The sequence below is a fragment of the Pezoporus occidentalis genome, unplaced genomic scaffold (assembly GCF_034315485.1).
Source record: "Pezoporus occidentalis ecotype Australia unplaced genomic scaffold, CSIRO_AGI_Poc_V1 ctg135, whole genome shotgun sequence".
Classification (NCBI taxonomy): domain Eukaryota; kingdom Metazoa; phylum Chordata; class Aves; order Psittaciformes; family Psittacidae; genus Pezoporus; species Pezoporus occidentalis.
In genome coordinates this window covers 3,537,980-3,564,411 of record NW_026913157.1, presented here as the reverse complement: position 1 = coordinate 3,564,411, position 26,432 = coordinate 3,537,980, and the positions used below count along the sequence as shown (strand labels likewise).

The following is a 26,432-nucleotide window of genomic DNA, read 5'->3' as shown; positions in this document are numbered from 1 at the left end:
GGGGCAGTCTGGTTACTAATCTCCCATGGCATATAAGTTAGTGAGAAGTCTCATGAAAGCGATGTGTTTCATCCATGCAAAATGGGAGACTGTCATTTTGAAAGAATTCCTTAACTGAAACACTGAAAATACCTATATGTAATGTCTCAGTTACTCAGGGTGGTCCCTTAGTAGGACCAGCTGTGCTGAACAGTTGTCACTGTGGTTCTCATTGGTGTACATAAATTACCCTGTGACCAAGGTGTTGATTTGGCTAATGGGCTGAGAGTATCCTGCTCTAACAGCCGTGCTATTTAACATCTAAAAGCAGAAGTGCGGGGTTCAGTGTGATGCTGAAAAATGGAATGCTTACCCTTTGGGTAAGTCTGGAATATGCTACTTGCATCTGTACTTCCAAGCCTTGGAACAATGCTATGTGGAGCCATTTTCCCCTTACTCATGTCTCCAATAAAACCCCCAGCAAAATGTCAGCCCTGTGCTTTATCCATGCTATCAGCTGATACGTGAGCTCTTCCTGTGCTTTAAATGTTTCTATAAAATTGTTGAATAGCAACCCAAATGAGTAGATGTTGGAAGTACTTATTTCTCCATTAATCTGTTTTATATTAACTATAAAAATACACATTTTGAATAACAATTTTCAGTTCAAATTGAGTTCATATGGGGGACAGCTGTGTGCTTTTTTACCAGATTTCAGTTTGGACTTGCCTGATGGTAGTTTCTGTTCATTAAGTCATCCTGTAACAATGGGATTTTTATTTTTTGTCAAGGTTAGAAGTGAATTATTCAGATTGCATATGTGAATTTGCAGCTTTTTTTTTGCTTTTTTTTTGTGTCAGATTGGCTTTATCAGTGTAGGTTACACCTGCTGTACAAAACCTTTCCAAAATATATCTAATTCTTAAGGAAACTGAACTCAAAACTGACATAACACTTCAGGTGCCTGGCTTGCTTACTGATGATTTTTGAAGTGTTGCAATCTTGTAGTGTTTTTTTTTTAATTTTTATTTTTTCGTACATATGGTGATTTAAACATGGCAAGTTGTTTTATTTAGGGTTACTTGCTGGGTATCTCCCCAAGCCAAGACTTCCTTCTTAGCTGGTGGTATTTTTAGGCTTTAAAGTCACATTTGGTAGCAAGCACCCTGGGGAATTCTTTCTATTTTAGTTTCAGCTAGAATATACAAAGCAATAAAAAGTGTTCTACCTTTTCTTTACAGCGGTTACGATGTACTCGACATGTTTTCATTTTCGTGCTGACACAGCAACACATACATAGGGTGGAAGAAGTTTGTATTTAACCACAATTACTTGCCAGAAATGGTCTGCCTAAAGCCCAGTTGAGCCTCAAGCTCCAGCAGCAGTCACATAAAAATCATAGGAAATAGATCTCAGACACATGTTTGCAGTAATGTATTCAGAACAAAAAATCAATATTTAATATCTGCAGAGTGGAGCTCCTCAGAATATTCAATAGGGCTAAAATACTTAATAAATATCAGAATTAGGTACTATGGCTTGCTCTGATTATTTGTGGGTTGCTCTGCTGATTATCTTCCATAATGCTTGGGGAAATTGCTAGGTACCTGTATATAGTATTGAAATGGAATACTACTTAGTCTTGCCATGCTCATCTTTTCATTCAGAAGGAGCTGGAAAGTTAGAACAGCACAGTCAGGCATTCTTCAGGGTAGTAAGAGTAACCCAAGGAATGGCCTACTGATTAACATTCATTAGAGGATTTCCTGATTAGCTAACCTTTGCTATTAGCTTCCTTTGAACTTACTTGCAGAAAGAAGATGCTGATGCATTAGCGCAAAGATTACTTTGTGCAGGTCAGTGCTGATTTATGCAGGAACTGGAGGTCCTGTACTGAACCCACAGTTGTTCTTCATTACTTGTTTCTGTTGCCGAGTCAGTTTTTGGAGTTTAAGGTGTCTCAGTGTGATTTATGCTAGCAGAATTCTGTTAAGGAGGTGACTGAGCAGCACTAACTAGTCTTGCCTTTTGACAGGAATTTGCCTCTGTAATGACTAGCAGATGTGTGAAGTATGGTAATGTTTGTTTCCTGTGTTTCAGGTGATTGAAGTTTATGACTTGACTAAGGTGAAGTTAAAATATTGGTGAGTGATCTAATATTTCCCATGGTTTCTTCTTGATTACAGTGACTGGTTTTTGTAATTTTGTTAATCTTGAATTAATTTTTTCAGTCATTCTTGTTAAAAGAACAAAAAACCAAACCCAGGCAAAACCAAGCAAAAAAAAACAGTCAAAAAGGAATGTGGATAATCATCCTTTCTTGAGCATAGCACTTGGTTAAATGACCAGTTTAGTCTTTCCTTCTGTTCCAGAGAACTTCCTCCAATTTAAATGTGGTATAGCCATTAGTAAATGTTTGCAGTATCCATTCAGTATTCTTAAGGCAGATTAATTTTGTTTCTTTTTCAGTGGTGTCCATTTTAACTCTCAGGCAATTGCTCCAACCATAGAACAAATTGATCAGTCATTTGGAGCAACACATCCAGGAGGTAAGCCAAAGTATTTGAGAAACTTGCCTAGATTGACAGGCTTCTTTCTAGGAAGTCTTTCCTGTATGTCTGCCTAGAGAAATGTGTAGAAACTGTTGTCAGATGATCAGAAGTTGTGTTCCAGAATGGTTGTATTCTTATAGCTGGGATACCATGTAATACGTACTGTAAATTTAATTGTGGCTTTCTGGAAGTGCAGTAGTGTGGCAGAGAGTCATTGGCACAGAATGGTGTGTTCAGGTATCATTAATGATGCGGTTTGAACTGCCAGTACCAGAAAACAGTGAGCTTTGTTGTTGATGCTGCTGTTTTCCTACATTCTTATGCATGGTCAGCTCCAAGTGTCCTTAGGGATTAACTATACCATGAACGTACATTTGCGCTGATCTCTGCTCGGCGTCAGCCAGGGCTCAGGCTCCAAGCTTTGAGAATGCGGTTGAACCCCTGCTAAGGCAGGATCAAGTCTGAGCCTGCGTATAGCTGGCTTGTGTTTCCCTGCACCTCCTTCCTGTTACTGGGAGCACTGGGGAGGTGTGAAGCCAGCCCATGTGTAGCATGACCAGAACCAGGTAAGTTTAATTAACCTGGCTGAACCCATTCTGACTCTTTCACAGTTTCTTGGCTGTCCACCAGCTCTGAAGCAGGAAAAAGACTATCTTTAAGCTCCTTGTTTACATATGAAGATGAAAAGTGTATTTCAGGAGTTTGTTAGGTAATGAAAATAGGCTAGTGGTGAAACTTTGAAGAGGATATTTAGAATTACACTGTTCAGGAACCCTCAAGATTTGGAGCAACAAACTGGCATAACAAGAAAGATTAACTCCATACAGGCAAGATGCCCTTTTTAGAGCATTACTTTATATTTTTAGCTTAACCCAGTTCATTTGCAGTACTCAGGCTGATGCCAAATAAGCTGGTGTTCTTTGTGATTGATGGTGGCTGCATATCCAGTCTTTGTCCCTGTTCTCTGCAGACAGTCTCTTGCACATTACAGAATAGGATTTATTAAGTGTGGAGGGTTATGTGGCTGAAGTAATATCATTACATAAAAGCCTGTTGTAGTAGATGAATATCAGATGGAGATAAATGAGGCTTGGACGTTTTCTAGTCATAATATTCCAAGGACCAGACTTGGCATTTTTAAACTTCACTTCAGTCACTTCCTCTTAGTCAGAAACTCTGAGGTCTATAGCTAGATTTGTTATGGAACTAGTCTGTACAAGAAAGTATGTAGTATTTAGAAACGGTGAAAGTGGTCTCGTATCCTTGACAGTTTATAAGCGATGATGGTTTATTTGCAAATATTTAGAGGTTAAGTGCTTGCAAAATTGTGATATCGTGAATGATAAAAAGACCTACTCAGCTGTAAGCATTGCTTATGATAGGAAGAGCATGGTTGATTACCACATAAAATTGTGTATAAGAACTTAAAACATAGATCGGCACCACATGTCCTCATGGTCAGTTTGCCCGATCTTGTGTGCCTGTCATACTCAATTAATGCTTACTGCATTACTGCAGTAATGCTTACTGCATCTGATGGTAGTTTTTCGTAACATCTTTTCATCCAGTGGCATGTAGATATGAAAATATATTAAAATGTTGCCTCTATTATCACTACACTAGTGCATTTGCTTATTCAGTTTTCTCATTGGAAGTTCAGTATCTTCCATTAGCAGCCTACTTAGCAGAAGTAAATGCTCTGTTTTAAGCTGCCTGTCATAGTATGGTACAGTTTGAACTGTATCATGGAACGCAAGTTGTGGTAATTTTTTTTTTTTTTCTTTGAGGTTTCTGAAACAGAAAAGGCAGAAAACAGTGGTTTTCAGCATGTGGGAGGGATGATGGCGGTCACATGAAAATTTGAGCTAGGGTGAGGACAGAAAGGTGGGAAACTTTCCTCTTAATGTGACAGAAGTACCAGATACCAGGTTTCATGGATGAGAGTATGACATAACCACTCCTTTTCTCCTCTGTACTAATACTCCTCCAAAACCCCAGTGCAAGCTCTTTAAGTTAAAGTCTTTTGTTGTTTATCTCTATGTTAACCCCCACTAGAACTTCAAACCAAATGTCTTTCACTTGAACCTAAGGTGGTTGCAGCAGAGCTTTCCTGGAACAGGATGCAGTGGGAGTTTCAAAATGTATTTCAAAAAGCTAGCAACAATTTTGTGCTGAAACCAACCTTCAGTAAGCAGTTTTGGTATGCCTTATCAGTGGTTTTTAAAAAAGTCATCAGGAAAATTGCAACCAGCTTCATTACTTTTCGGCTAATGTTAGTATGAAACATTGTAGTGTCTTTGGCATGGGGGTGATTGAAATATGACCACTTTGGAGGTCAATAGCATCTTCAAAACCAAGATTTGATCCCACATGCACATGATTCTCTGACCTGATCTCCTGTTGAGAGGCATTTGTTCTTGCCAGTGGTTTTGCTGAAATCACATGCTGCTCCGAGTCCTCGTGGTTGTGGCTGTTTGCTGAAGTGCCATTCAGCATAGACGAGGGCTGTGGAATTGAACTAAAGTCATAAGGTAGAAATAAAAAACATCCTTCCCTCCTGCCACAGTGGCTTTGCAAGGATGGAGGGGTCCTGTCTTCTACATCTGTAACTCCAGGAGACTCCAGAGGTTGCCCAGGCTCCCCTGAGGTGCTGGAAAAGTCTTGCTGGTTTTGGTGGCCTGGAAGGCAAACTCTCTCCCTTACCCTCACCCGGAGTGCGGCAGCAAGACAGCAGTCTTTCTGCTTCTGTCTGCAGGGTACCTGTGTAGAAAGTCAATAAATTTAAAAAATGAATGAGATAAAAAGGCTTACCTTGTTCAGCCCTGTGGTTGTGACATACGGTCCTGAGGGAGATACGAGAGAACTTCCTAAGGATGAAAACATTCCTTGCCCTTTAAGCCTAAGCATCAACAAACTTTGCAGGGGATGGGAACTGATCTGATTTGTATAATCAGATATCATACTTGGCATGACTAGGGGAAAAACACTTATCCAGCTGGCTGTGGGCTTTGGAAAAGATGCATCATAATTTATCACATGAGATTTGTGTAATTTTCCTGCTGATCAAAACATTTCCCCCTCCACACAGTTTCCTTTGAGTGACAAGCAAGGAAAATGCTCTTAGGCAGCACATTCTGCAGAAAAGACAAATGATTACTTTTGAAAGCTTAATGCTTATTGCTCAACTGTTATTTTTCTATCTGGGTGGTCTGGCATTGTCTAGACATCTTGTGACATGTCTCTCAAGTTGAACATTTGAAAGGCACTTTGGGATGGGGGGAAAATATATATTTATATGCATTTTTCTCTCTATGCTATGTTAAATATAAAATTGTGAGGGGAAAAAGGGAATATTAATTCAATTTCCTGTGGTAAAGTGGAAGAAAGCAGCTCCTCTTGTTGGAGCATTTCCTTATTGTTTTTCAGCCTCTACTGTTTTCAGACTGTTTTGCAAATGAACCAGCTTCTGTGTCTTAAAAGAACATTGCGTTCCCTGCCATGGCTACTGGACACAGGTTGAAGTTTGGGAACATCAATCCCAAAACTGTTCCCAAGCTCCCAGTCTGCTGGGGTTGTTTTTAAGCTTTCCACAGTCTCACAAAACAGCATGTCTTGTTAGGCAAGTACTGGCATGACTTCTGTTGCTGTTTGTAGTTGATGTTGTGCAGTTTATTGCAGTAAATCAGGAGGTCTCGTGGAGTGATGACAGCTGGAGGTCTGTGTCTGATTTATTACTGCTCTTTGTAAAAGCTGACCTATTAGCTGCTGTTTCTGGTGACACTATGCTTAATTACTGCTGTAAATGGTCTAGAACCGGTGTATAGGAAGCGTTTCCTTCTTGTGCCATGTTACTTCAGAATGTGGGTAGCTGAACTGGGCCACAGAGGCAAGAGTCTGCTAGGAAGAGAGGTAGGTGGGTACCTGTGAGCTCCTTCTTAGAAATGTATTTCTCAGTGGTATGAAATACGAAATGTATCAGTGCTCTGGACACATTGGTCTAAAAAGACTTTTTGGGTTAATGTTGTCCAAGTGTTTCACATAACAGTGAATAGAATTGGTTTGCGCTTCTTGGTGGCTACTTAAATTACTTTAGGAATATTAAGGTGTAATTGATTATGCCAGATTGTATAATTGTATCATTAGGGATAAGCTTGTGCCTACAGGCTTGCCTAGCCAACTCTAACGAATCTAGGGTTTCTCTTACTGCCATGTTTCTACTACAAAAAATGAAAAGCAAAACTATTAATTGTCTTGTGTAATTGTGTTCCTTCTGCATTTTTAGATGTAGTAAGTTCATTGAGGTGGTGAAAGTGCTGTTAGATCTGAACTGGAGAATTCTTAGTTCATTTTGGTAACTCTGTGTTTACTTTCTTTTCCCTTTTAGTGTATAATTCAGCTGAGCAGCTCTTTCACCTCAATTTCAGAGGACTCTCGTTTTCTTTTCAGTTAGACTCCTGGACTGAAACTCCGAAGTACGAGGTCAGCAGTCTTTCTTAGTTAACGGATAGTCTTTTTGCCTCTATAGTACTTGCAAAGAAACACCTGCTACATGTCTCGCCTGCAAGCAGAAGAAACCAGTGATTCGGAAGGAATTTTAACTCCTTAGTTGTGCTCTTACGCTCTTATTATGCAGTCATTTTGAAGTTAAAATTTTTCTTCCTTTTAGCAGAAGGCATATGCTTAGAGGGTTTGTTTGCATCATGAGCTGGGACTAGCAATTCTCTTGCTGAAAAGAGTCTGCTAAAAATGAGAGTGCTGTCTGTGCAAATACGTAAATATTAAGCAATCAACTGGAAGGCTGTTCTTTTATCAGATATATTTAAATTTCATCAAAGTGATTATGTAACTGATCTAGGGTAGAGTTCATAAAATACGTTTTCATCTTAAGTGTCCTTCAGCATGAGTGGTTTTAGAAAGCCAGATGAATGAGCTTTATTTGTAGTGCCTGTTTGCATACTCACCAGATGTTCAAGTGAGTTACTTAATAATTGAACATATTGTTGTGTTCTGTGAAATCTTTGGAAATCACTGTCTGTAGTGGAAACAAGATGAGGTTTTGTGATTTCCACCTGTGCTAACAAAAATGTATGTATCACTTTTGTGTGAGGATGGAAAGGCTCTCAGTTGTATTACTTAGTCTTTCGAGTTAAAGTGAACACATGCTGTATGGCATTAAAATAAAAAGGCACGTATAAAGAGCCAAAACAAAATGGGAGAAATCGACCAACGTGGTGACATGTTTCATGTTACAGCCTGGTTCTTCAGTAGTTGTGTTTGGTATGTGAGAGAGCAGGGAGTAGGTGACCAGGGGAAGTTATTATTTAGCAGTTGTGAAGGTCAGCTGGTTTTCAGAACTTTTGGAAAGTAAATAGAAACCTAATAAGGCAAACAAAGAATGTCCCATCAAAGAATAGTTGCCTTTCGTAAAGAGTTCCCAAGGCATTTGTAAATAAATAGCTGAGCTGCTAAGAAAGTCAATTGCTATACCAAAGGTGTGGAAAGATCATAAAGTATCTCAGATTGCAAAGTGTCCATAAGGATCATGAAGTCCAACTCTGTGCTTATTGCAGGACTGTCTGAAAACTGAAAGATGTTAAAATAAAACTGCTAGAACCAGTTCTGGCCAGTGCATCTGCATGTCTTGTTTTGGTGTATGGCTCAATTATCTGAGAAAATAGGGATAGTTATGGAATGCTTGGTGTGAATAAGCCTTGAGAGGAAAATAGTGTGGTTCTTGGGAATGATACAGTTCTTAAGGAGAAAATACTCCTGCATTTTAAAGTCTTTCATCCAGTTGATCAAATGGGGTTAGTAAAATGTTTGCACAGAGTGAAAGGCAAAATTGTCCCCAGGATTATAAATGGGTAGAAAAAGGATAGCTTAGAAAAGAGTTGCATGGAACAGTCCACAGGGAAAACAGCTATTTGTGAAGCCTTTCAGGGGGGAACAGTAGGAAAGATTGAAGAGTGAAATGAAATTTGAAGATGTCAAAATCTTGCAAGTTCAAAGAGGACTGTACAGAAATTCTAAACTCATTACCAAAGCAGTGTAATCTCTGCTTATGGAAATGAAAAAGCTCTGAAGAAAACTCTGGGCTATTTATGTAGCTGGTAAATTGCAGGTAAGAGGATGAAAGCCTGCTCACACTGTCTCTGTTAAGAAATAAGGCTCATATGGCTCAGGTGCTTCCACAGCTCTAGAGAAGATTTCTCTATTGCTAAGATGTAAGTATGTTAAAATATTATCTTAAGCCTGACCACCTTAGAAAGCTGTGTTTGAGTTTTTCATGCTGTGGGCAAGTTCAGAAAGAGTATTGAAATCAGGGCATGTCTAGGTTTGCAAAGTAGTGCAGATTCCTTTCCAAATACCTAAGGCAGTGAAAATCATTGCTCTGGGTTATTTTTTTTTCATTTTCTAAGAATAACATTTTGTGTTTACTTTGTGATGTCCTGCTAAAGTAGAGCAGGATAATAGTTTGAATATTGTGCATCTTGGTTTTGTTCAGTGTGTGACAAAAGTTAATTTTCTGTCCTGTGCCAGTGAAGTATGTTGACGGTCTTGAAGAAGGTCCTGTCATCTTCAGAGTTGAAGGAAATAAGTTCTTAATATACTAGAAGTATAAATCTGATTTCCTCAGCATGCGTTTGATTTAATGAAAGCACTCAAAATCCCAATCAAAACAGTACACGTAAGAATGTGGTGGTAAGGAGAGCAGAAAATCTATTCAATGAATGAGCCTCTGTTCATCAAATAAAGGCATTTTACAAATCAGCAGAGATGTTAAAAGGCTAAAATTAATGCAGTGGGAGACAAAGAAGAAGTTTTACCTCTAAGACAGCCAATTTCTGAGAACTTAAATACAGTGTATCAGTGCAAATACCTTTATAGCCAGTGAAGAGACCAAGCAACTTGAATTCGGGTTGCGCGCCATGGCGGATTGTCAGACTAGTGCCATCTTTTGGTGGATACAGTGAGCATTCCACCCCAGCGGCAGAATCCAGGAGTGGTGTAATTTGAAGGAACACCATTGAGAAGGGGTTTTGTTGTTGGTTTTCCCCCTTGTTCTTTGGCTAGAGACTTATCTGAATTGCTAAGCATATGCTGTATTTATAATATAATTAATAATTTTGAACTCAAGTGTTTACTGTGTCACATAGCAAGAATGTTTTTGTATGTCCACAGCCTAACTTTGCCCATGGTCTGGCTTCTCTGCAAATTCCACACGGTGCGACTGTGAAACGCATGTACATCTACAGTGGAAACAGTCTGCAGGATACCAAGTAGGTACAGCTGGTTGTGCCATTTTGATCAGTTAGAATATGATTTTTCTTCCTCATTTATTTACGGTTTTGTGAATGTTACGCTTTCTTTAGTTCAGTTTTGGTCTTCCATGAATTTGGCAGTGTGCAGAATGCCTTTAGATACTAACCTTTTTCAAATTTCCGTAGGCATTGTCTTCAAACATTATAATCAAATGTCGATTTTTGTTGCTATAAAATCATCTTGGCTCTGCTGTCATAGGTAATTCATTGGCCTGAGAATGAATTCATTAAGTAAAGGAGGAAATTAGTGAATCTAGTACGAGGCTATTCTTACTCTAGGTTGTATTTGCATGCTAATAGCCTCTCCCTAAACAAATCAAACTTCATGTAGGCAGTCAGTAATTTTGTAGTGTGTTGGCATTATTTATGTCATGGCAGGGTCCTACCAAGGGTCTTAAACTCTCTTGTTATACAGAAATAACGAAATGTGTATTTTCAGTTGTAAGCTATATGCATAATCTGCCATAGATTAAATATCTTTGCAGTTACCTGACTGAATTTACTGCTCTGAGAAACTGATTTTCATGCCTTATTACTAATGGTATAGTTATATATTAATATGGTTAATGTTTTCTATTGTGTTGTATTCTGTAGTCTTTTAAGTTTTGCTCTTTCTAAAAATGTTGCTTCTGGGGTTCCCTACTCAATTGAAAGGACTTTTGTAAATTCTTCCTTTCAGCTTATAAATAACCAGACTGATAAGGTAGTAGCTTTTGCAGAGACAGTTGTGTTTTAATGCCAGGAGTAGATTAACACATGCTTCGGCTACTGTTCAGAAGGGAGGGAACCTTGTTTCTGCAGACGTTGTCTCCTAGTTAGACATAAGTGCACTTTGGGAAAATAATGTTGTCTCTGTCTGTCTGTAGCATGGTGGGTTCAGTGAGAGCACTAATTGTCATATGGGGCTCAGAGGTATATGTGTGTATGAGAGCTCAAAAGCTGACTTTTCCCTCAAGTCGTTCACAGAGAGGAGAAATTCACATAAGTGAAATTTGTAGGGCATATACAAACTAATATACAAAAAAGAATCCCTTCCACTGAAAATATCTTACTTGGGGCTGTTATTAATTTCTCAAATATTATTTTAATTGAATTAAGGGTAACTTTCCCAATAAGGTAGCACAACTATATGTAGTGTACCTGCACAAGCTGGTTGCATGTTCTGGGCTATTGAGTACCTCCCGGAGAACATCACAGAGAAGGCTCTTCTGCTCTATATGACTGATATGCCTAGTTCAAGGAGTAGGTATCCTTAAAAGCTATGTAACTTCCATTTTCCCAAGGAGAAATCTGAGACGACACATCCTCATAGGAGGCCTAGATGCAGTTTCTTTAATTCCCAGAATCTTTGAAACCTGTTGTTTGTTTCATTACCAGTAAAGGTCTTGCATGTGTGTGGTGTCTTGTTCCCTTTCCTTTTTCCCCAGACTTTCTGATCCTTGTGTTTGGTATAATTTTCAATCTTCAGCCTGAGCTAAATGCAGCTTTGCCAAAATTAATGTGCTCTGTTCCAGTGAACTGATACCAGCTTGTTAGTAGGAAATTTGAAGATTAAGCAAATCTTATGCACATTTTATATGATTGCTTTCAGGGCTCCCTTGATGCCTCTCAGCTGTTTCCTTGGTAACGTGTATGCTGAGAACGTTGATGTTCTGAGAGATGGAACTGGACCCTCAGGTTTACGGCTTCGCCTCCTCACTGCAGGTATTGGTTACACTCAGAACATGGAATTGGTTGCTTTTCTCAGGAAAAGAGGGCTAAATTTGTATAAATTATTTGTGATGATTTTACAAGTGATTTCAAAGTGTTCTTTGTACCTTATTTTGATATATTGAAACAAAGCATTTTGAACTAGTGAAACAAAACTCAATAAAACTCCTGTGAAGGTGAATCTGCCTGCTGCTACGTTTCCGTGGCCCTGGAGAAATCACAAAGGACCGTAGAGCCCTGTCCTCAATAGTTCCAAGTCCTTAGAGTCTTTTTGCAGAAAAGGAATTTGTCTCCACATGTGTGTGTAGAATAAAACAGATGCAATCACACTGCTGAAAAAAACATGAGAAATCAATAAACCTTAGGTACATGTGCATTTTCTGAGGTTCCAGTGAGCTGTATGATGTTGTTATTTTTGTGATTAATTCTGGAAGGCTTTTAAAAATACTAACGAGAGACTTCATCAATGCTGCAGCCGTAGACTGCACATTCAATTCTGTTTTCATTTGTTGTGCGAGACAGCAGTGGAAGAGACAGAAGCTGATGAGTGCCTTCTCCTTGTGTGTGCTTTCAGAGGTGGGGGGTGCTCAGAAATTAGGGAAAGATATAATGACCTCAGAGGAGTCATATTCAGTTACCAGAGCTTGAGACTTCAAAATGTTTTCAGAAAAAAATGAGATGTCTTTACTAATTTTCATTAGCAGGCTCAGCTTTTGACCTGTTCTGGCTATAGCTGTATGTATATTGAGGAAACACTTGGGATATTTTTGCAATGTGCAAAAGTTAAAAAGGAGAAGATTCAATGTAAAGGTAAAAAATTGTGAATTACAAGGGAGCAGATGCTTTCAAGTTACTTTGCTTCTGTCTTTTCAGAGGGAGATAATGGAGAGCTGCCTAGGGCAGGGAACATATATCCTCGTGTACAAGGGGAGGAGTTAGCTATAACATCATATTAATATAAATGATTTTGAGAAATTGGACATTTCTAAGATAGAGTGTCAAGTTCAGTTAATACACATGCAGCTCAAAGGAAATGTCAATAAAATAACTACTAAAATACATCACTAATGGTCAGACTAAAGCTTGCAGAGGGGTAGTCTGGACATGTCTTGCTGAAGTTTTCAGAAACTCCTTTGTAAAATGTTATATGCCTGTTCAAGCACAAGTTTCTCTGCAAGTATATAATTTTTAGCATCTCTTCTGAAAGAAATCAGGGATGACTTAATTGGATTTTTCTGATTTATTTTATTGGATAACTAGCTACATAAATAGTGCATAGTGTAAAAAGCTAAGTGTGTGTTTAGACCCTATCCTATATTTTGCAGTAACTGCTGCATACCTGTACATGTATTCTTGTAAATGTAAGATGCTGCATTCTTGAAAGCAAATGGGATTACAAACTGTAAGATGCTTTCATTTCTGGTAAAATAATTCAGGAATTCATCTATGTAATGGCTACTCAGTAAGATCCCTTTTCAACATTGTTTGCATAGGAACATACTTGCAGTTGATTCAACAAGCTATGGGAACCCTGAGTAAAGGATGTATGTTTTCCAATACAGTTAATATGGATGAGGAATTTCACTTCATAGGCTTTACTTTTTTAGCTGGAGATAGATCTCTAGCTGCTGAAATAGAGTATTTTAGGTATAGAAATAATTCCTGGAACTTAACTGCTAATAACCAGCTGATCAAATTGAGATGGGCTAGGAAAAAGGGTGATGTTCATGTGAATGGCAAGGAAGGGAAGGTAGCACTGCTGAAGCTGGAGCTTAAGGTGGGGATCTGTCCAACAGTCAAGACATCATTTTGATAAGAAATGTTTAACCTGATGAAAAATGAAGGGTTAAATGTAGCTTGGCACTGTTTCTGAAGAATGCAGCTGTTTGGCTTGTGAATAGAGGAATGCTGAACTTTTGGAATTGACTTGCTGCTGATTTTCTGATCAGGAAGGATGAATTTTGAGTTGTTTTTCATTCCTCAGGCTGTGGCCCGGGTGTTTTAGCCGATGCAAAGATGCGGGTATTTGAGCGTTGTGTGTACTTCGGTGATTCATGCCAGGACGTGCTGAGCACCTTGGGATCTCCCCACAAAGTCTTCTACAAGTCTGAAGATAAGGTGAGGGGAGTCATTCGGATGCAGGACTTTGTCTCTGTTCAGCCATGTCCCAGGTTAATTGCAGGGCCTGTGTTTTGCAAGGCCAGTGAAATTAAACTGCCATGCAGTACAAATGAGTGCTTCACTTGACATACGGTAGAAGAGGATGAGCAGTTATATAACTTGTTTAAAAGCCTTCTGAGGCTAACTTAATGGAAATCTGTTTAAAAAACAAACCAAAAAACAAACCCCAACCAAACCTGTCCGTCCCGTCCCCCCCAAAAAAAGTTAAATTGGAGCACTTTTGAATCCATCCGAACCTTAGCAAGTGTATACTGTTTAATTTTTTTAATTATGTTTTATGTAACAACTTCAGCATATAATTTGATCCTTTCCTAATGTTTATACATTATATATATAAGTTGAATAACTCTTTTACTTCAGATAAAGAGAAAAGCTCATGTCATTGTGCCACTGCAAGGAGCTTGTGACATCTCATGAAGCACAATATCTTACGTATTAGAATAAGGGCTTCAAATGAGATTGTGGCATTTTGTTTGACTGTAGGGATGTTGTTAATGTTGTTAATACCTCTGTAAGAGCTATTAAATATATATGAGAGGTATTAAATACATCTGAAAAACGTGTTTCTTGCAGATGAAAATCCATTCACCCTCGCCCCATAAGCAGGTCCCATCAAAGTGCAATGACTACTTCTTCAATTATTTCACACTTGGACTGGTGAGTGGGAAGCTTCCCTATACACATTCATATAAAGTTTTGATTTAGTTACATGGCAATCTTTTCAGAAGGCTAAAGGCTGTGGGAAATGAGAGACTGCAACCTCTTGATTGCTGCCTTAGAAATCTCTGCATATGAAAAATAACATTGCCTTTTCTCTAGCACTTGCAAATTCGAACAGTAACTTTCTCATCTCCACTGGTGGATGGAGGTCTCTTTGTTTGCCTTTTGTGTTCTGTTAGGTTTTCTCCCTCTGCCATGCCCAATACATAGATACATTACCTGTTTCTGAAACACTTGCCTCTGTCCCATAGAAATAAGTAGCCCAGAACACCCATGTGGAGGTTAGCCAAGCTGTGGATGCAGTTCAACCTTCATGTCCTTAGGTTTTTCTTTAGTCTGTTACCCTGAAGAATATGCAGAACAAGACCTCCCTAGGAAATCTGCCAACATTAGCAAATGAAACTGCAGTTGTAATTGAGTGCTGGAGGAGATGTATATTTATTTGAATTTACCAATAGTCTTGTTTTCAAATACTACTTTTCATACTGCATTCAGTTCCAATAAGACAGATACATAGCACTGCATACAGGTACCATGGTAAATCTCAGGCTCGTTCGGGAAAAGCCACCTTCCTCTGTCCACGTTGTTTCATGTATGTTTGTTTATTCTTCAACAGGATATTCTCTTTGATGCAAACACTCACAAAGTGAAGAAATTTGTCCTGCATACAAATTATCCTGGTCATTACAACTTTAACATGTGAGTGTAAAGAATTGATCTCTTAAAGAGTATTTTTAAAACACCCAAAAAAGAAATTTTATGTTCCCTTTATAGAATTGTAGTATTTTTTCCCAAGTGTCTTTGGTGTATCTGGTAGCTACTGGAGGTTCCAACTATCGTTAGCACATTTTATTTTAGATTTTATTTTTACTTTCAAATGCCTTTATATTCTCAGATGTGTCTCAAAGCAGTAAATGAGGTAAGGTAGTTCTTGGTTCAGGTGTAACATGCAAACTCTCTTGATAGAGGCAAACTTCGAATGAGGAAGAGTGTCCATTTACTGGTAGGTGAGCTGCTGGTTTTTTCCTGACATTATTTCAGTTAGTAATTAAAAAAAAAAATGAAATTTCTCTCATGCTTCAGAACATATTTTCAAGACTTTTTAAATGTAAACTCTTCAGAGGAGGAATATGAGTTAAAAAAATAAATTATTGTCTCTCTGATTTAAGCAGTTAGTGACAGAAATATATAGTACTGTTTCTAAGCTGAGTATTTCTCTATCCATTCTGTCTAAAAGCAGAGTAATTTGTGCTGAAGGAACTTTTGTATCCTTTAGAAAATTGTTAGAATGTTCCCAGGCTGGTGCCTTTTTTGATACAAAAAATAGAAATGAGAATTTTTAGCATTGAGGCTCTTATTTTCATTTTATTCATGTGACTTCTGTGCATTAAACTGGTTAAGAGCTCCCAAGTCTGTGCTATGCAGTTTATGTTGGGTTTTCTAGTTTCTAATAGCTTGACAATTTACACTTTCTAGTTACCATCGCTGTGAATTCAAGATTCCACTAGTCATTAAACGAGGTGAGTAGTTCATCTGTCATCCTGTTTCAGTGGGCGGCATGTGCCATAACATGCTCAAAGGGGAGGTATGATCAGTTTTCGTTTCTAATGCGTACTTAATTATCAGAGGATGCTAACAGTGCAAGTCATCGAGATGGAGGAGAAATTTTAGGGTTAGGTTTATATTTAAGTGAAAAAGATACTTCAGGTTAGCATTTCTCCAATTTTACTTACAGCACCTTGTTTACTTACTTGGATTATCCGAATATTTAGCTGCAACATCGCTAACTTTCTGTAATGCTGCCACTCTGCTAAAATCACTTACTTTGTACTTGGAGGCTCAGAATCTATAAGGCGGTGTTAATCTAAGCTGGTCTGTCCAATCCATAGGTGAACTTTCTAATGCTGAGTTTGCTCTTAAAAGGCTTATTCATGAAAGTGAATATAAACTGGTTTAGCTGGGAATGAGAACAAACGTCCAGAATATGCTGGCTCTGTGTGCTATAGACAAAGTATGTGTTCAGTTGAAAATCTCTACTTGAAAAAGTGCATATACAACAGTAGTGTTAATTCCACAAGATAGTAAGATGTGTACAGCTGTTTGCATGTAAGTGATCTGAACAAAGCATGAGGAACCTTGTTTGAAGATTGTAGTGATCAAGGTAGACTTCTTTCCTTGTAAGAATTAGCAGGTGTACTGGGAAAGTGAGTATTTTGATTATCCGGGGAATACTGGATGCTGGGTAGGTTTTGGCCAGGGATGGTCTTCTCATTCTGACTGGTATTCACTGAAAGCACTTCCCTGTGTAAGTGCAATATTCCTGTGGCTGTCAATAGCAATTTGAGCATGTAGAGGAAAGAAACCTGGAAAAACAAAGTCTATGTACAAGCTTATGTGTAAGCTGATTTGTACTTCAGCCAAGAGAACAAACATGTAAGTTCTGGCTTTTTACATTATTTTCCCTTAGGTCATTGTGCAGCACTTCAAAGGCATTAATTTCTACCTTTTTTTAATTCACCTCAAGTAATACCATGAATCTCTTCTGAAAGTGTCTGGTTTGGGGTTGGGTTTTGGTTTTTTGGTTTTTTTTTTTTGTTTTTTTTTTAACTCACCTTTCTGGTCGCAGCCTTATGTTCAGGACGTTGTAACAGGTTATAAACAGAAGAACCCATTTTATTACATGTGGTGGGAGTGCCTGATGCAGCTTTATTAACTCCCTGCTTTGTAGTTCAACAAGAGTTTTTGAAAGAATGGTGTTTTTGCTGGTTCCAGGCCTGCCAGTGCCTGAGTCCCCAGCTGTCAGTTTTAGCCAGCTTCCATTCCAAATGCAGTGGAGTGTTTGGGCTTGATAAATGGCTGTGCTAGGCATGTTAACTTAGTACAAAGAGATGTAGTTTTCAGTCCCAAGCACTCCTTTCTATTTTTTTAGCACTGTATTTCTCTGCACTATGACAGGCTAGGGAGAGAATGGGTTGAGAGCAGCCCTGAGGAGAAGGCCTTGGGGGTGTTGGGTGATGAGAAGCTGCCCATGACCCAGCTTCAGTGTCCACTTGAGCCCAGAATCCCCCTGCATGCTGGGCTGCAGCCCCAGAGCATGATCAGGAGGTCAAGGGAGGGGGTTCTCCCCCTCTGCTCCTCTCTGGGGAGACCCCCCCACTGCAGTCCTGTGTGCAGCTCTGGGACAACACCACAAGAAGGACGTGGAGCTGTTGGAACAAATCCAGAGGATGCCATAGAGATGCTGCGAGGGCTGGAGCACATCTCCTATGGAGACAGGCTGAGACAGCTGGGCTTGTTCAGCTTGGAGAAGAGAAAGCTTCAGGGAAACCCTAGAGCAGCTTCCAGTTCCTAAAAGGGCTACAAGAAACCTGGAGAGAGGCTTTGGACAAGGGCCTGTAGGGACAGGAAAAGGGGGAATAGCTTTAACCTGACAGAGGGGAGATTGAGATGAGATCTTAGGAAGAAGTTCTTCCTTGTGAGGGTGGTGAGACATTGGCACAGGTTGCCCAGAGAAGCTGTGGCTGCCCCATCCCTGGCAGTGTTCAAGGCCAACTTGGATGGGGCTTGGAGCAACCTGGTCTAGTGGAAGATGTCCCTCCCTGTGGCAGGGGGTTGGAACTGGATGAGGTCTGAGGTCCCTTCCAACCCAAACCATTCTGTGACATTTTCTTTTACGATGGCATTCTTCTATGTAAGATTACAGCTTAAACATATAAAGTGTTAGAACTTGGAGCTTGCTTATAAACAGGCAGTTTGTATAATCACCTTAACCAGCATTTAATCAATGTTGTTGACAGTTGTGATTGCTAGTAAATGCTCGTATTTCAGTATATTAACTGATCTGATGCTTGTATGTCTTCTGCTATCTGAACTAATATCCCATAATAAAGGATTATACATGAGACTGGTCGAACATGGACTATAAAGAGTTTTTTTTTGTTTTTTCTTTCATAGACAGTGCTGATTCACAAACAGAAGTATGTACAACATACAGCAAGGTAAGTTTGTGCAGAACTGGTTTCCTTCTTAAACCATCTACATGATCTATGCTAAATTTCAAACGCACTTTGAAGAAATAGTAACAGTTGTATCATGTTTTAAAATAGAAAAGTTGAAGGCCAAAAGTTAATGTATGTTTTGTAGTTTAAACATTTTGTTAAGGATTGAAGGCATTTGTAATAGAATACTTCAGGTAAACTGAACAACTGCATTGTAAGCTAGCTGTAGGTATAAATAAAACAGTAAAATAAATCATATGGGAAGGCAGTAGCAGTGCTGGCTGGAAAAGATAATTCTAAACAGAATTTTTACAGAGCTTTTCTATTTAATGTGGTTCTTGAAGACATGTATTATTTAATAAGATAGTCCAGTGCCCTTCCACTTTTTTCTGAAGGGTGCCAATAATGGGGTATTTCTCAGGCAGCAGCAGGCGTTACAGAAATGTCGCTGCAGGTGTGACACCTTCTGATGACAGTGGAATCCTTGAAGGCTGTTCAGCTTTACCACCTAAATTAACATCTCCACTTGGCAGTTGCTGCTGCATCTGAGAGCTGCGTCAAACAGAAAAAGTTCTCAAAAACTCTGTTAGGCAGAATCTCTACAGTTAACACTCAGCCAGGGTCAGTGCTCCTTTCCTGGCTTCTGGAGCACCAAATTGAAGGATTTCCTTAGGGAATTTTGGGCCCCATACTGGGAAGAAAAAATTGGAGTCAGCAACCTGGAAGCTACCATTCTTTGCTTTTCAATTTGAATAACTTACACCCTTTAGTGCTTTGACTTACTTCGGTCTTGTGTGTGGAACTGCAGCTTTTTATTAAGTCTGATTAGAGTCATGAGAACCGCACATTGAATAGTGCAGTCTTCCTCTTCTTTCCCAAACTTGTCACTTAAATCAAGGGAAGATGTATATAAGAGGATATTTTCTTGAAGTTTCCCACAGATGCTTTGTTCTCTGAGGTGTCCCTGAAATACTACAAGACTTTACAGCTACATTTTACCTATAAGATGCATAGATTTTTTTTTTTTAAATTAATTATTCTAATTTAAAGCTCTTTGGAGACAAAAACAAGAATAAACCCTGAGAGAATTTCCTAGCCCTACCTAGTAGTGGATAGTTTCCACTAGTGAGTATGGCTCCAGTCGCAAAATACATGTGTAAATAAAACCTCTGTTATTTGGCAAATAAGCATGCCATGGACAAGCATGTATGACACTTTTCCTGGATCAGAAGAGTTCATGTGCCTCATTTTAACACAGTCTTTCATGTATTTACAGTGGGACAGTATTCAGGATCTTCTGGGGCACCCTGTAGAGAAGCCAGTGGTACTTCACAGGTAAAGATCTCTATTTTGCTTGGCAGGGGTTGAGCTAATAACAGAGGATGAGTTTAGGCAGAAGAGTGTTTATTGCACTAGTTACTTTTTGTTGATTTGCTGTTAAAAATTTGAGGTTTTTTGGCTGCTAACAAGGGTAGCTATTCCCATTGGAAACAGTGACATGCGGAATGAAAACATTTCCAACATTCCTTGAACTTTAAAATCCAGAGAAGAGCTAAGCAGCATATAAAGTATTCTCTCTTCTTGTGTAATAGATATTTTTTTTTTACACTAATCACATGCGTTTCAACAACGTGACATCCTGCAGCAGTGTGTAGTATATATGAGAGCAGTCTGTCTGAAGAAGCTTTGTTTTTATGAAGATATATGGCTGTTCTACAGTTCTTTTGGCCTGACTCAAGATGGAATAGTCCTTACATTTCCTGTGTTTCTACAGAGACTGAGCTGGGTCTTTGGTTAAATAGGTGTTAGCTGTTTGTAGTTACCTTTCTATGATACGAAAATATGATTTATCTCAGGACAAGTGTAAGTCATGGGTACTGTGAAAATACTGCAGCAATTTCAGATACACCAAACAAGGTATTTTCAAAAGGCTTTCATATGATTTTGAGGTTTGGGGTTTTACTTCCCCCTTTTTTCCCCTAAATCATTGTGTCTTTGTTCTCCTTTGTTCCTGTTTTATCCAGTGAGATCATTAAAGCAGAAGCCACGTGAAGTACAGCTGAGGTGAAATAGTGATTGCCTAGAGCCTTTCTGTTTTTCATCTGTGGTGTAGAAAGTAGTTCAGTCAGTTTGCTTTACTGAGCACATCTCAGATGGCTCAGACATGCAATCTGAGGAGCTGGCCAGTTACAAAAAAGGCCAAAGTATAAGTATTTCGTATAGGGCTTTTTTGGCTATAACCTAAAATCCATTGCAGTCAGCAGGAGTCTGCCATTGTCATATATATATATATATGTATATGTGTTTGTCAAAAAGTATCAGAAATAAATGAAGTGATGCATTATGATCATGAAAAATACTGTTGAATAAAATTTGGATTATTCTATTTCAGCATCCTAGAGGGTAATTTGACGTGATAAAACCAGTGGATTAGTAGACAGCATATAGGGAATACATATGGTAAAGGCTAAGGCAAAGTAGATTTAAGAGTGGCAAAGAACAAAAATAACCTACAGTAAGTTACGTGGTGCTTCTCTCTTCCTATGGACCTGTTTATTTTCAGGGTTCTTCCTGTTCAAGTAAAATGAAAGAGTTTTCCTGTAGAGTTGTTAGTAACCTGTTGATTACTTTTGGCTCTGTGACATGAAGCAGAGGTATCCATTGGCTCACTTGGGAGTCTAGCAGTGGTGTTGCATAATATGGGTTTATTATCTTTTGATAAAAGCTGTGATAAAGATGCTGTAATTTATGTTGTGTCACTGAGTGGTTATTTGTCCCTAAAGAGTTCCTGATCTTCATACATCCATCTTTATATTTCCCCCCACCCCTCTTTTCTGTTCAGGTCATCATCTCCGAACAACACTAATCCATTTGGGTCAACTTTTTGCTTTGGACTGCAACGAATGATCTTTGAGGTTAGGAGAAAAACTTTCGTATTTGCTTAAGCAAGTGTCCTGAGTTCAGCAGTAGCAGTCATTTTTCTTAGTAGCTGGTGCAGCGCTGTGTTTTTGACTTTCGGCCTGGGAACAGCGCTGATAACACCGATGTTTTTAGTTGTTGCTCAGTAATGTTTACCCTGACCAAGGTCTTTCTGAGTCTCATGCTCTGCCAGGGAGGAGGGGAAGCAGAGACAGGACACCTGACCCAAACTAGCCAAAGAGGGATTCCATACCACAGCATGCCCAGTATATAAACTGGGGGCAGTGACCCAGAAGGGTTAGATCACTGCTTGTGGCGGGCTGGGTATCAGTCGGCATGTGGTGAGCGATTGCATTCTCTTCCCTTGTTATTTCCCTTATCACTATTATTATTGGCGGCAGCAGCAGTGGTTTCTGTTACACCTTAGTTACTGGACTGTTCTTATCTCAAACCATGGGAGTTACATTCTTTCAATTCTCCTCCCCATCCCTCCAGGAGTGGTGGGAGGAAGAAGGTGGGGGAGTGAGCGAGTGGCTGTGTGGTTCTGGTTACAGGCTGGGCTTAAACCACGACAACAAGAGAAGATGAGGGGTTCACTGTGCTTATGATTAGCTTTTTATTACCCGTTTCGATAAAAGCCAGTGCTGGGGAGTGGCTATATTTTTAGAGCTTACTGGCGGAGACAGGCAACTTCCCAGCCTCTTCTCTGAAGTTGTGTATTTGCATGTTAAAAGCTGGAACTTCAAGTTTGTCACCTAGAACTCATACTAGCAGTAGATGCATGTGCTCTGCTCTGAGGAGGTGGAGCATGCGGGTGTTTAAATGTGTCATGGAAATCTAGAGACCATATACAGGAACTAGCCAAGAGCTTATTGCTTTCTTTTGTTGTTGGAATTTGTTCTTTTTCAGGCAGATCAGTTCCATATTCACCATTTTCAATCTTTAGAGTTCCTGTGTGGTGTACAGTTCTTTTAATTTCCCTTTTTTGCCTCTGTCCTTTCGCAGGTGATGCAGAATAATCACATAGCTTCTGTTACTCTGTATGGCCCAACAAGGCCCAGCAGCCAGTTGAGAACATCGGACCTTCCCCAGTGAGCATCCCCTGCAAAGTCAGCTAATCTCAATGCTACAAAATTAGTACAGCGTGCCTTGATTTGCTGCCACTTATAATATGGAAAGCACGTTATGATTTAGGTTTTTTTTTTCAATAAGCCTTTCCACCTAGGAACGGTGTGGAGGGGAAATTCTCTCAACCCTTCATCATGGGGCATGGAACTGTTGATGAAGGAAAGCAGCTTGGGTGCCTGTGCCGTCATTTATTCCTCTCTGTTGCCCTCATCCTATGCAGCATAGACCTGAAGAGACTGTCCACCCCTTCTCAGCTGGCAGAAGGGGGAAATGGAAGAGGGGCATGTAATGACTGCAAGAGTTAGAAGCACAAACTTTCTGAGCCTTGGAGCATCTGGAAGCAGGTATTGATTTTAGTCTGTTTGTGTTACTGTATTGATGTGGTGGTCACATTTTAAGAAAACGTGTGTGTATATATAAACACATCAGTATTTCTGTGGCTGAGGACATTGTACCAAGTGTGACAAAGATGTATATATGTCCATGATTTCAGGCACCACATCTTTGTGTAACTTTAAACCAAGCAAGTAGCATGTGCATAATACTTGGTTGTAACATTTGCACTACATACACTTTAATTACTTGATAAACATTTTATCTTCACTGAGGAGCATCTGTGTACTGGGTGTGAGTGGGGTGTGATGGTTATTTAATGTATGCTGCAGATAAAGCTTATTTATACAGTGGATCAAATTTATCCACCTTCCTGCACTAATATGTACTTGATATGCTGAAACAATTTTTTTTCTGCCGTGGCTGGTGTACTTTTTTTTTCTTTCATATGCCTTTCAAAAACAATAATAATAAATTCTGGAAGAGGTTATTTCTATGATTGAATTACATTTTAGTGAAAAGATTTGATACAATTTTTCATGCTAGGGAATAATTTAATGAAGGAATAGTGTTGTCTGTTCAGAATCATGTATTCCTACTCTGTCTCCTTAGGGAAAGAACAGATCTATATAATGGTATCTCAGAAGGAAATTCCCAAGCTCTGCCATCACCAGGAAAACCTTTTCTGTAACTTTTGATGTATGACTTTAATTTATGCCAAAGGTTTAGCCAAAGACATCTTTATTGTAGTTTCACAATTTCTGTACATACATGCTAACTGCACACCCCACCCCAGCAGACAGAATATAGGCTCCTTTCTGTTTGGGGGATGCTGCTTGTGATATTTTATCCCAGGAGGATACTTTAGGTTTCTAGTTCTCTTACCAGTCTTATTTGGTGAAATAGATGGTCTGTCTTTGAAATATTAAACCCTTTTTAAAAATGGAGAAGAGAAATGTATAATTTTATCCCATTTTTAATATTTTGGTGTCTCAACTTGTGATACATAGATGACGATTTTGTGAGTTTTACTATGTGTACAGATTTTGTAAATATGACATTTTTGTAATTTTAACTCCATGTACAGTGTAATCCTGTATAGTTTACCAGTGAATGAGAGACAGGAAATCGAATGTTAACTGTAGGAAATGGAATGTTAACTGAAGTTTTGGATCCTGGACCAGTAGCAGGGATAAATAAATGTGTGTGTGTGCGTGTGAGACATTCTTTGCCATTTAGTCTTCCTGTATACTGTGATACTCTAAACCGTTTTGCTAAAACAAACAAAAAAGCCTCATGGAGAATCTAATGGATAAGGAAAAAGTTACTGTTTACCTTTATCCCTAGGTGTCACTCCTGTTGAATCCCTGTTCAATCTGTGCTGTCTCCTGTGATCATTGCTTGCTAAGAAAATTCTATGCCTCAACCTCCCTTTTGTTTCCTCTCTAATTTTAATTTCATTTTACATAGCCCTTCTGTAAATTAAATGGAATAATAATGAGCATGTACACTGAAAGAAAAATAAAAGAGACTCTCAATTACTGTTTTTGTGTTAAATACAGTTGCTGGGTGGTTTTGTAATAAAATCATGGATGGTCTTGCTTTTTTGTTATCAATTTGTTCTTTCTATTTTACTCCCTTTGCCATGCCATATTTGAAGTACCTGACTAGTCTTCCTCCTTTACAGCCCATACAGTATGTTCTCCAAAGAGTATAAAAACCAATATAACTTGCAGTCTCTTTCCTAGATACTTGAAAGTATATTTTTATTTTATGCCCTGAAGTGACGAAGAAAGGTCTTTAAACAGTGGTAAATATCACTGTGGTTTCGGTATTAGGTTCAAAAAATGCAATTGCTATACTAATGTCAGCCTTTGGGTTAGCATGAAAATTGATCAAGCTTCCAAGCCTTTGACTATTTCACAGGAGAATAAAAGACAGGCCTGCAGTAAAAGGAGTAAACATGAATTCTCACAGTGCTTTCTTATGCCCTAAGGTACTTCAACATTGAAGTCTGCTTACCCTGCAGCGGCTTAGAGGTTAACACAGGGCATACAGGATGGGATTCCTGTTTCCATTTGTGTTTTTCCTGCAGTGGTTATGTAATGCAGGGTGGAACACTCGCCTCTCCCTCCTTTATTATCCTTCAGTTTTGGAATATAAAATGACCTTGCATAGTGCTTGGTTCAGTGTGCTCTGGGAGAATTCGATGATCTCTGAATTGAGAAGGTGTGTGTTTATGCTTGTTACTAAAATATGACAGCAATACTGCTAATAATTTCAGTTAATTTTTAATGAATCCTTTTCTAATAAAGGCTCCAGGTTAAGCTGCAGGAGGAGGGAAATTCTTGATGGGATGACTTGAGTAATGGCTCCACAGATGCTATCATTATCCTGCTCTCAAGCACGTTCGGTTGAAATTCTTCAGAAGTATGAGGTCAGGACTGCTGCTAAAGTGTGCATCTGAAGACTTAGGGCAGGATGTCCAAAGATACCAAACAACTGCAGTGACTCGCATCTTCACTTGTAATGCTGTGGCAAGTCAAAACGACTAAAACGACGTAGGTAATGAAATGTGCTCTCTCAACAGTACAGATAGTTCACTAGGTCAGTCACTTCATCATGAAAAGTTCCTCTGTAACACAAAAATTAAAGGCAAATTTGTATGTTGGCTATTGCTGCTGGGCTGAGTACAAAGCGTTTGACTTTTGGGAGAGGCAGAGCTGAAGAAGGGTCCGGGGAGATAATGTAGAGCAGCTCTGCTTGGTGTCATAACCCTTCCTTTGTGATTGCAGCTGTTCCTAACTCACTTCTCTGAGGTGTTTTTGATTTGTTTGCTACTTTTTGGATGAAGCCAAGCTGTTCCTATGCTGATGCATTTAGGGGAGCTGGTGTTGAGCCTTAAGGACTTGCTGACATGAGGAGTTTAGGATTTGTGGGTGGGGGCTTATGGCAGTTTGGAATCACCAGAATAAAGAGAGGAAGGAATAGGGAATAGAGGAGCTCTGGGGAAGAAGGTGAGAATGGCAGTATGGCAGGAAGGAAGGACTGGGGACAAGGCTGGTGGCACATTTTGATGTGTGCCTTTTTCCTTAGTGTGGAAATTAAGAGTTTGTGTGTGTGTCTGCTTACCTTGATTATTGCAGTATTTTCCACAGTATATCGTTCGTGTACGCTGAATAAAACCGATGTTGTGCCCTTCTTTGGGAGATGAAGCTGACATTTTGTCCTGTATTCCTTAGGCTTGCATGCAGTCCTTGGGCTTCTGTGAATTTTGCAGGCAGTACTACACAGATCAGTGCTGTGTAACACTAGAACCCTCCATTCCTCCTGTCAGCCCAGTTTTCTGTTGCCAGGACACTTCTAATTCTAAACAGATGATCTTTTTGGGGTTTTTTGGTTGTTTTTTTCTTTTCAGAAAAAAATGGTAGTCTGGTGGTGTGTGAGAAGTGATTCATATATTCAGGATCATTCACATTCGAGAACTCCCATTAGATCTGTTTAAAACAAAATCTTCCCTAAGGCTTGGTTGCAGCAAGATGGTGATTCATCAGTACCAGGGGCTGGCTGGAGGTTAGGTGCCAGCTGTT

At 39.2% G+C, this 26,432-nt stretch overlaps 1 protein-coding gene across 2 annotated transcripts in view; it reads left to right on the top strand.

Annotated features, from left to right (window-relative positions):
- PHAF1 (phagosome assembly factor 1) overlaps positions 1 to 24,454 on the top strand; it is a 34,286-nt gene extending 9,832 nt beyond the window's left edge. Inside the window, exons 4-17 of one of the 2 annotated variants that reach the window (XR_009962936.1) lie at positions 2,080 to 2,123; positions 2,449 to 2,528; positions 6,916 to 7,010; positions 9,714 to 9,811; positions 11,445 to 11,557; positions 13,548 to 13,681; positions 14,318 to 14,401; positions 15,081 to 15,163; positions 15,941 to 15,984; positions 18,419 to 18,462; positions 19,739 to 19,797; positions 21,305 to 21,377; positions 22,387 to 22,853; positions 24,190 to 24,454. Coding sequence is in view for 1 of the 2 variants with exons in the window: in XM_062609203.1 (XP_062465187.1) it covers positions 2,080 to 2,123; positions 2,449 to 2,528; positions 6,916 to 7,010; positions 9,714 to 9,811; positions 11,445 to 11,557; positions 13,548 to 13,681; positions 14,318 to 14,401; positions 15,081 to 15,163; positions 15,941 to 15,984; positions 18,419 to 18,462; positions 19,739 to 19,797; positions 21,305 to 21,377; positions 22,387 to 22,476 (1,041 nt within the window). In the remaining variant the exon portion in view is untranslated. Of the gene's footprint in view, positions 1 to 2,079; positions 2,124 to 2,448; positions 2,529 to 6,915; positions 7,011 to 9,713; positions 9,812 to 11,444; positions 11,558 to 13,547; positions 13,682 to 14,317; positions 14,402 to 15,080; positions 15,164 to 15,940; positions 15,985 to 18,418; positions 18,463 to 19,738; positions 19,798 to 21,304; positions 21,378 to 22,386 lie in introns of both variants that reach the window. The other variant, XM_062609203.1, reaches the window with a different exon arrangement.
- The last annotated feature ends 1,978 nt before the right edge of the window (positions 24,455 to 26,432 follow it).